Source organism: Mandrillus leucophaeus, unplaced genomic scaffold, assembly GCF_000951045.1.
Source record: "Mandrillus leucophaeus isolate KB7577 unplaced genomic scaffold, Mleu.le_1.0 Scaffold53, whole genome shotgun sequence".
Classification (NCBI taxonomy): domain Eukaryota; kingdom Metazoa; phylum Chordata; class Mammalia; order Primates; family Cercopithecidae; genus Mandrillus; species Mandrillus leucophaeus.
Window position 1 is genome coordinate 1806821 of NW_012105697.1, and position 10310 is coordinate 1817130.

Genomic DNA, 10310 nt, shown 5'->3' on the forward strand with positions numbered 1-10310 from the left:
ATCTGGATGAACCGGAAGAACTTAATGCTGAGTGAAGTAACCAGACACAGAAAGGCAAATACTGCATGGTCTCACTCACATGTGAGATCTAAAGAAAGCTGGTCTCATAGAACTAGAAAGTAAAATGGGGTCATTGGGGGCTGATGTGGAGACGGGTTGGGAAGATACTGATCAAAGGATACAAAATTTTACTTACACAGAATAAGTAAAAGAGTACAAAAGATGAGTACAACATGGCGACTATAGTTAACAAAATAATGCATTCTTGAAAAATGGCAAGGGAGTAGTTTTTATTGTCACAAATATAATAACTTTTTAGGAAAATGCATATATTATTTGCCTAGATTTAGCCATTCCACTGTGTATATATTTCAAAATATTATGAAGTATAAAATAATTATATATAATTATCTAACAATTTAAATAAAATTAAATAATAATCAAATTTTACACATTACATTGGTGAAGATTGTTTTACTCTAATTAGATTTTTTTTTCAAGACTCTAATTAGATTTTTTTTTCAAGATGGAGTCTTACTCACTCTATCGTCCAGGCTGGAGTCCAGTGGCACAATCTCGGCTCACTGCAACCTCCACCTCCTGGATTCAAGCGATTCTCCTGCCTCAGCCTCCTGAGTAGCTGGAATTCCAAGTGTGTGCCACCATGCCGGGCTAATTATTGTGTGTTTAGTAGAGACAGGGTTTCTCCATGTTGGCCAGGTTGGTGTCAAACTCCTGACCTCAAGTGATTCGCCCGCCTCAGTCTCCCAAAATGCTGGGATTACAGGCAAGATCTACCGTGCCTAGCCCTGAATTAGATTTTAATAACATTTGTAAAAACAAAAACAAAAAAAATTGCAAAACTTTTGTTGAACCTCTCTAGTGAATTTTTCATTTCAGTTATTTTACTTTATGGCCCTCAATTTCTAATTAGTTCATTTTTAAAATTTGTATTGGTTGTTGATATTTTCTGTTTTGTGAGGTGTTGTTCTTCTAATTTACTTCAGTTCTTTGCCCGTTGTTTTCTTTAGTTCTTCTGGGTCTACTTAGACAAGTACTTTAGTCTGTGGAGAGTAAGCCCAATGGCTTGACTTCTCATAGACATTTATTTCATCTTGATACATTCTGTTTTCTTTGTGTGCCTCATAATTGTTTGTTGACAATTGGAAATTTTGTGTGGCAAATGCAGGAGATCAGATTCTCAAACTTCACAGGTTTTTCTTTTGTTATATTTGTGGGCTGTAGTTTTCTGTTTTTGTTTTGTTTTGTTTGGACTTAATGAAACTATTTTGCAAAAATTCTGTTTTTTCTTCTCTGTGGTCCCAGCTCATCCCGGCTGACGCTTCTCCTCACAGAACTTGGTGACAAGACGACCCAGGTGAGTGCTTCCTTACATTCCGGGCAAAACACAGAACCTAAGGAATCGTGAACAAAAGAATTCAGAGCCATGGTTGAGCAATAACATGTCCTGCCTGGTTCTGAGCCACCTCAGCCATGCCCCGGTTGGACTGACAGTGGGGCCACGTGCTGGGCAGTGGCTCAGGGACAGACCACAGTGTCCAGGTTCACCTCAAATCCCTTTGCTGTACCAACACTGACAATGAGAGAAAGGAAGACAGTTTCCTTTAGAAACTGAGCCAAGCCCTGGGTTGTCAGAAACTCGGAGCTTCTCTTCGTTGTTAAAGAAGAAAATGTGGCACATGTACACCATGGAGTACTATGCAGCCATAAAAAAAGATGAGTTCATGTTTTTTGCAGGGACATGGATGAAACTGGAAGCCATCATTCTCAGCAAACGATGACAAGATCGGAAAACCAAACACTGCATGTTCTCACTCATAAGTGGGAGTTGAACAATGAGAACATGTGGACACAGGGAGGGGAACATCACACACTGGGAACTCTCGGGGTGGGGTGGCAGGGCGGTTAGGGGAGGGATAGCATTAGGGAGAAACACCTAATGTAGGTGATGGGTTGATGGGTGCAGCAAACCACCAGGGTGCGTGTATACCTATGTAACAAACCTGCACGTTCTGCACATGTAACCCAGAACTTAAAGTATAATTAAAAAAAGAAAAAAAGAAAACAGAAGTCTGCTTGTGGCAGAGAACAGGGCCTGGGGATCAGAAGCCACCGACGCCAATCATTTATGTCAGGTTCTGTGACACGCCTGCAGGGACAGGGCATGGAGAACACAGTCCTCCCTGACTGGGATGTTGAAGGACAGGTTTATTCAAACACGGAAGACCCTTAAAGTTCTGAACTGTACATGAGAGTGGGCAAGGAAAACGTTACCACTGTCTTCATAGAAGCCAGCGGAGCTACTTTCTGTGAAAAGATGCAATCGGAAAAGATGCGGAAAGTATCTAACACCCAAACCAACTCCACGAGTGTGCTGGCAATTCTAATACACTATTCGCTAATTCTGAATGGAAGAATTCCTCTCTGAGGACATGAGCATGAATGCAATTCCAGGCTGAAAAATATTTTGGGAGAACATTCTAGAAGCAAATTAACCCACTGGGCTTGGTGGTTTCCACAACTGAGGCCACCTGGTATTCCCAAAGAGAATATAAATTTTGTTCATGATTTACTCAAAGCAGATAAAATTTAAAAAATATTAGGGATCAGTGCTCCATGAGCATGGGTCAGTAAAATTACGCGTTGGAGAACAACTACTTCCATAAATGTAAGTGTATTTTAAAAGGATTTATATAAGAAAATAAACAAATTAGAATTATGCAAGAAGAGATAAGAATTTTCTCTCTGCATGTGTATGTGTAGATATGGTATGTGTATATACATGGACATACATGTGGCAGATTATACTGTAGATCCCAATCAATGAAGAAATGCAATGTGCAAGGATTTGAAATAATATATGCATCACAACTTAGAGTTTTGCATTTCTCAATTTGCCTTCATGAGACAAAAGGAATTGAGAACTGCCTTGGCTTTGAATGCGAAAGAAGAGAATCTAGCAATCACCAGAGAATGATTACTATGGAGGTGATTAAAGACCATTAATTTAATCACATTGATGTAATCAAACCATTTTCCACCCTACCTCCAGTCTCCCGATTTTACATTCTTATCCATGAACTCTGATCACCTATAATATACTTAATACATGCAGAACCCATTTTTGAAGATTTTAAAAAAAGAAATGAATCTCATTTTATTTGTGTTGTGATGTAAGGGAAATGGTAAGATTATAACAATATCTTTTACCTTTAATTTTAGATGGTATAACTAAAAAAGAAAAACAGGACTTTCACTGGCTGATTGTCTGGAAACAGTTTTGGGATTTCTTTTCTAAGCTTGTTAATTAGAATCTTTACATTATAGAGAAAATGTTTTTGAGAGTTGAGTGTGGTCTGTGGAGTGTCCTGTTAGTAAAAACTGAGTAGATTTAACTCATCTCCTTTATTGAAATGTGAAAAAGTGTTACATTTATAATAAAAAACTATTTGAAAGTAGCACCATTCATTTTAGAGGATTTTAAATGTTACCCCAATTTTTAAAATGTTAATTTTAATTAATTTCCAAATTTATCAATAGCCATAATATTCAAGATCTCATCTAAAAATTATTATATGGCAATATTTTGTCCTTGTTAATTAAAAAAATAACACTCTGAAAACACAATCGTCTTCCTTTATGGTAAAAACCTATCCAATAGTAACAATCATAATGATGCCAGAATTAAATCAAAATCTGATTGGATTAAAAAGGAGGGGAAGGGTGTGGCTAAGGTAGTGGAGAGACGTTCTCCTATAAAAGCTGCTGGCAGCCAGCTGTCACTCCAGATCTGACTTGTCCGCAGAAGCAGCTAGAGGCCAGGGGAGAAACTCTGGAAGGAGAGGTGAGTTCAAGCTTATGGAATTCATTTTTACAAAGGGTGTATGACAGTCTAGGGGAATGCAATAATTTCTTGATTCCACCAGTGTTGTCTGAGGCCAACTCCATGATAGACATACTGTATATTTGGGAGATAATGGGACCTCTGCCCTGGTAGCCGTTATGTAAGTCTTAGATTTTCTTCTTTTTTTTTTTGAGACGGAGTTTCGCTCTTGTTGCCCAGGTTGGAGTGCAATGGTGTGATCTTGGCTCACCGCAACCTCTGCCTCCTGGGTTCAAGCAATTCTCCTGCCTCAGCCTCCCGAGTAGCTGGGATTACAGACACGTGCCAACACGCCCGGCTAATTTTGTATTTTTAGTAGAGACAGGGTTTCTCCATGTTGGTCAGGCTGGTCTTGAACTCCTGACCTCAGGTGATCCGCCCTCCTCAACCTTCCAAAGTGCTGGGATTACAGGCGTGAGCCACGGTGCCGGCCAGGTAAGTCTTAGATTTTCAATACCAAGGCTAGAGAAATGACAATCTCCATTTTCTTGAATTTCATCAGAATTTAGTAGACTTTCTGAAATGATGAACAGAAGTTCGGTGGTTGGGTTATTCAATGTCAGGTTTTCCTATGGGTTTGGTATTGTTTTCCTATTCTCCCCTTCCCACAACCCCTGGCAACCATTTTTTCTGTTATTTTCTGATTCTATGAGATCAGTCAACTCAGATTCCACGTAACTGAGATCATACAGTATTTATTTCCCTCAGCCTCACTTATTTCACTTCCCACAATGCCCTGAGCCTTCATCTGCTTTGATGCAAATGCCAGGATTTCCTTTTTTTTATGGTGGAATAATTCATTGTATATATCACCATTTCCTTATCCATTTTTCTCCCACAGACTCTGGGGTTATTTCCATGGCTATTGTGAATAATGTTGCAGAGAACCTAAGAGTGCAGATATCTCTTTGACATGCTGACCTCATTTCTCTCATGCATAAACACAGAAGTAGGGTTGCTGGAACATAGTCAGTTCTATTCTTAATGTTTTCAGAAACCTCCCTGCTATTTTCTGTAGTGGTTGTACCAATTTTCTCTCCCACCAACAGTGTACAAGGGTTCCCCTTTCTCCACTTCCTTACCAACACTTATGTTTTGTCTTTTTGATCACAGCCATCCTAGCAAGGGGAGGTAGTATCTCATCACGGTTTTGTTGGTGGAGGGCTCAGGAGGGTCCCTGGATGCCAGAGAGACCCCAGTCCCAGCCAGTTTCCAGGTTCTTGATGCTGTCAGGAGAATGAAATCAGGGATGAGCCAGAATGAAGTGAAAGGCAAGAAGCTTCTATTCCAGAGCAAAAGTACATGCTTAAGAGAGAAGAAGTGTGGGTTTGATTCTGAGAGCTGGTGGCATGCTAAGAGTTCGGATTTTCTTTTTTTTTTTATTATTATACTTTAAGTTCTAGGGTACATGTGCACAATGTGCAGGTTTGTTACCTTCTAATTAGGAGGTGAACTAATCATTAGGTTTTCTAGGGAAAAAAACAGATATTTTGTAGAATTGGGGAGGCACCTGTTTTTATACTAAATATGGGCATGCATGCTGGGGTCAGCCCTGACCCTGGAGAGTGTGTGATTTAGTGTGGTAATGACCATGGTAATTAGTGTGGTAATGGTTTCCCTCCTGTTTTTTTTTTAGCACCTTATCAGCCCAGGGCCCTTCTTGTCCTTGTAATTTTAATGACAAGTGGCTAATTTTAACAGCCACTCTTTTGCTCTTATGTGAAAGTGTCACTTGATACATTCTCGATTCTCTTGTGACCACACAGTATTCCTGTCTCAGTTTGAGTTTGAATTTCTCTGATGGTGAGTGAAGTTGAGCTTGTTCTTCAGTACTTGCTGGTCATTTATATGTTTTTCAGAGAAATGTCTATTCAGGTTTTTGCCCATCGAAAATTGGATTATTTGGGTTTTATTTCTTTTTGCTATTGCCTTGAAAAAATTCCTTATATTTTTTGGATATTAATGCATTGTCATATATATGGCTGCTTTTTTTTAGTGCTGGTTTTTTGCTTTTTCTGTTTTTTTGCTATGCAGAAGATTCAATTATACCTGGTACAACTTATTTGTATTTTGTGTCTTGTCCTTTCAGTGTGCCATCAGGCTTTTTTCACCACATCCAGTTTGCACAGTTGGGGAAGTAGAAGGTCTTCAAATGTACTCCAGCACTGTCCAATGGAAACATAAGATAACCTATATACGTAATTGTAAACTTATTTTCTGGTAGTCACATAAAATATAAAGAAACAAGCCTAATGAATTTTAACTCAAAATATAATCATTTAACATGTGAGCAACTTTAAACATTCTCGAGCAGATAGTTTACATTCTCTTTTCCCCATTACATCTTTAAAATTTTTAAAATACACTATTTTGCTCACAGCACATCTCCATTTGGATATGCCCCATTTCAGGTCTCAATAGCCATTTGTGACTGGTGGCTACCATATCAAACAGCTCAGGTGTAGACCCCTTTACTATTTCAACTCAAAGTCTTTCGGTGAATCATGCCCTTTATTCCAATGACTATTACAGATATTAGAAGTTCAGGGCCTCGAGTCATTTACATTTGTATTCATGTTGTGTCTTCGTCACCAGCAGTAGTGATTGTAAGTATCGTGCAACGAAAACTCTATGCATGTAAAGATAAAAGATCCCAAGCACTATCAGCTGTTCATTCAGCTCATGGAAATTCTAATACCATGCTCATTTTTTGTTTCTATAGACATTTGCCATGGCTGAACACTTCAAACAAATCATTAGATGTCCTGTCTGTCTAAAAGATCTTGAAGAACCCGTGCAGCTGAAATGCGGATATGTCTGCTGCCTCCAATGCCTCAATGCACTGCAGAAGGAGCCCGATGGGGAAGGTTTACTGTGCCGCTTCTGCTCTGTGGTCTCTCAGAAGAATGACATCAAGCCCAAGTACAAGCTGAGGGCGCTGGTTTCCATCATCAAGGAACTAGAGCCCAAGCTGAAATCTATTCTAACAATGAACCCAAAGATGAGGAAGTTTCAAGGTAAGGAATCCATATGACTTGCCACAACCCATAAAAGGCACTGGGAAAACGACTTTCAAACATTTCTTCATTAAACACAGGCATTAGCAGATATCTAGCATCTAAAACGTCTGTGCTTCACAAACAACAGCAGTTCTCACCTTCGAGTATAGATTTTCATGGAATCTGTGCAAGTTTGTACAATATTTTGGAGAACAAGCTACTGTCTTTATTCATGTATCTTATGTGCTAAATGAAAAAAATGCTTAATTTGAAAGGAATTTCTACTATGAATAAGGTGGACTTGTTACAATTATTATATTCATGCAATCTATAGATAAAATTTAACCTCATCAGGCGGCCAAACAAGTTTCCCCAGGAAATTCTGATTTGGGAAAGAAAGTAGAATAAAAGTAAAAGTGAATAATGCATTCAAGTGTTTGCAGTAAAAGGGCAGAGGGAGTCTGTACTGTGTCTTTGCTGAACTACTGGGTCTTCTTTCCACAGTGGATATGACCTTGGATGTGGACACAGCCAACAACTATCTCATCATTTCTGAAGACCTGAGGAGCTTCCGAAGTGGGGATTTCAGCCAGAATAGGAAGGAGCAAGCTGAGAGGTTCGACACTGCGCTGTGCGTCCTGGGCGCCCCTCGCTTCACTTCCGGCCGCCATTACTGGGAGGTGGACGTGGGCACCAGCAAAGTATGGGATGTGGGCATTTGTAAGGAATCTGTGAATCGACAGGGGAAGATTGTGCTTTCTTCAGAACTCGGCTTCTTGACTGTGGGTTGCAGAAAAGGAAATGTCTTTGCCGCCAGCACTATGCCTATGACTCCTCTCTGGGTGAGTCCCCAGTTGCGCAGAGTGGGGATTTTCCTGGATGTAGGTATGAGGTCCATTTCCTTTTACAATGTTAGTGATGGGTGCCATATCTACACATTCAACAAAATTCCTGTTAGCGAGCCATGGCGTCCATTTTTTGCTCATAAACGTGGAACTCAAGAGGATCAGACCTTCCTGAGTATCTGTCCTGTGATCAATCCAGCCAGTGCCAGTGCCTCAATTTATTCCGGGGAAAGTAAATAAACATTTGAACATAATCATCTATAGGAAGTTTCAGAGCGCCCATAGCCACAGCTAAGAACTTTTCTGCTAGATACACATAGGTACAAAGGGATAGAAGGGAACGATTCATCATTCTGTAAACCATGAACAGAACGCAGTTATATTAATCAGGGGAAAATTACATTTTACTTAAAGTTTTTCATGTTGTTTTCTTTGGGGCTTATGTTTATATTTCTGTTCAATAAATATTTTGAAATTTCAGACTCATTTGTCAGTGTTTTCTATTTTCTGTAAGATCAGTGCACTATGTATTATGAAGTTATGAGCTAAATAATTTGAATGTGACACAACACAGTAACTGAATTTCGAACGATAAGGACCTACGAATACAGTAAAATTATAGTTTAACCCAACAACTAAACACTGACATTCATTTCAAGTGCACACTGTTTGCCACAAATATGTGGGGTCTTAGAACTCATTAGTTTTAAAATTGAAGTACTATACACCCTCTTCTATAATGGCAACAGAGTCAAATTAGAAATCAATAACAGGAAGAAATCCATAAATTCTCCACATACATGGAAATTAACCACTTCTAAATAAAATGATCAAACATAAAATTACAATGGAAATTACAGCTATCCTGAGTTGAATGAAAAGCACACATTTACAAAATTTGTAGATGCGGTTGAAGCTTAGTGAGAAACTCATAGTAGGAAGAAAATACCATAATCAATCATCTTAATTTCTACTTTAAGTTACTTCACTAAGAGCAATTTAATTGTCAGCATTTTGGTCAAAATCATCTAACAAGTATCTAGGAAGTTCCAGACTTTCTCACATCTGTCTGTCTTCTTCTGAGTCCTCCAAACTGTTGCAACATCTGCCGGTTACCCAGTTCCAAAGTTGCTTCCACATTTTCAGATAACTTAATAGCAGTGCCCCACTCCTGGTACCAATATTCTGTATTAGTTCATTCTCACACTGCTAGAAAGAACTACCTGAGACTGGGTAATTTAGGAAGAAAAGAGGTTTCATTAATTCATAGTTCTGCAGGTTGTACAGGAAACATCACTAGGAGGCCTCGGGAAACTTACCAATCATGGAGGAAGGCAAAGGCGAAGCAAGCGACTTTTTCATATGGTGACAGGAAAAAGAAAAAGGAAAGTGCCACACCCTTTTAAATCATCAGATCTTGTGAGAACTCACTCACAGTCAAGGGAACAGCATGGAGGAAATCCATCCCCATGATGCAATCATCTCCTACCTGGTCCCTACCCCAACACTCAGGATACAATTCAACATGAGATTTGGGTGGGGACACAGAGCCAAACCATATCACTTGATATGATCCCACAGAATACTATTAATTTTCATTCAGTCTTTTATTTCTTAACAAATGGTGGTAAAGTACATACAATTTACCATCTTAACCATTTTTAAGTGTAAAATGCAATGGTATTTATTATATCCATATTGTTTTGCCACCATCACTGCCATTCATCTCCAGAAATCTTTTCATCTTACAAAATCGAAACTGTATACCCATCCTAGCCCATTTTTAAATTGACCTATTTGTTTTCTTGCTTGAGTGCCTTATGTATTCTGGATATTAACCCCTTATCAGATGTATGGTTTGCAAATATTTTCTCCTACTGTGTTGATTGTCTCTTCACTTTATTGTTTCCTTTGTTGTGCAGCAGCTTTTCAATGTGGTGCAATTTATGTTTGCTTTTGTTGCCTGTGATTTAGGGGTTGTATCAAAAAAAATGTTTGCCCAGACAAATTTCTTAGACCTTTCCCCGTGTGTTTTGATCTGATAGCTTTACCATTTCAGGTCTTTCATTTAACTCTTTACTCCATTTAGAGTTGATTCTTGCATGCAGTTTGATGTAAAGATACAATTTTATTCTTCTATATGTGGATGAGTTCGTTGAGTACAATTTATTGAAGGGGCTGTACTTTCCCCATTTTGTATTATGGATCCTTTGTCAAAAATCAATTTACCACATGTTCATGGGTTTATATGGGAGCTTTCTATCCTGTTTCATTGGTAGACATGGCTGTTTTTATTCTAGTACCATGTTGTTTTGATTACAATAGGTATATATATATATCTGTCTCTTATACACATCTAGATGTGTATAAGAGACAGGTATGTTTGTTTTTATGCCAGCACCTTACTGTTTTGATTACTATAGCTTTGTAGTATATTTTGAAATCAAGTAGGGTGATGTCTATAGCTGTGAGACTTTTTTTTGCATGTGATTGTTTTAACTATTTGGGGTCTTTTGTGGCTTCACACAAATTTTAGGACTTTTTTTCTCGTTTTCTATGAAA

The 10310-nt window shown here is 38.6% G+C and overlaps 1 protein-coding gene across 1 annotated transcript; it reads left to right on the forward strand.

Moving 5' to 3' along the window:
* The first annotated feature begins 3836 nt into the window (after positions 1-3836).
* On the forward strand, positions 3837-7988 carry RFPL4A (ret finger protein-like 4A). The gene is made up of 3 exons (XM_011997030.1): positions 3837-3865; positions 6627-6921; positions 7408-7988. The coding sequence occupies exons 2-3, from the start codon at positions 6636-6638 to the stop codon at positions 7986-7988; spliced, it is 867 nt and encodes a 288-aa protein (XP_011852420.1). The 5' UTR covers positions 3837-3865; positions 6627-6635.
* The last annotated feature ends 2322 nt before the right edge of the window (positions 7989-10310 follow it).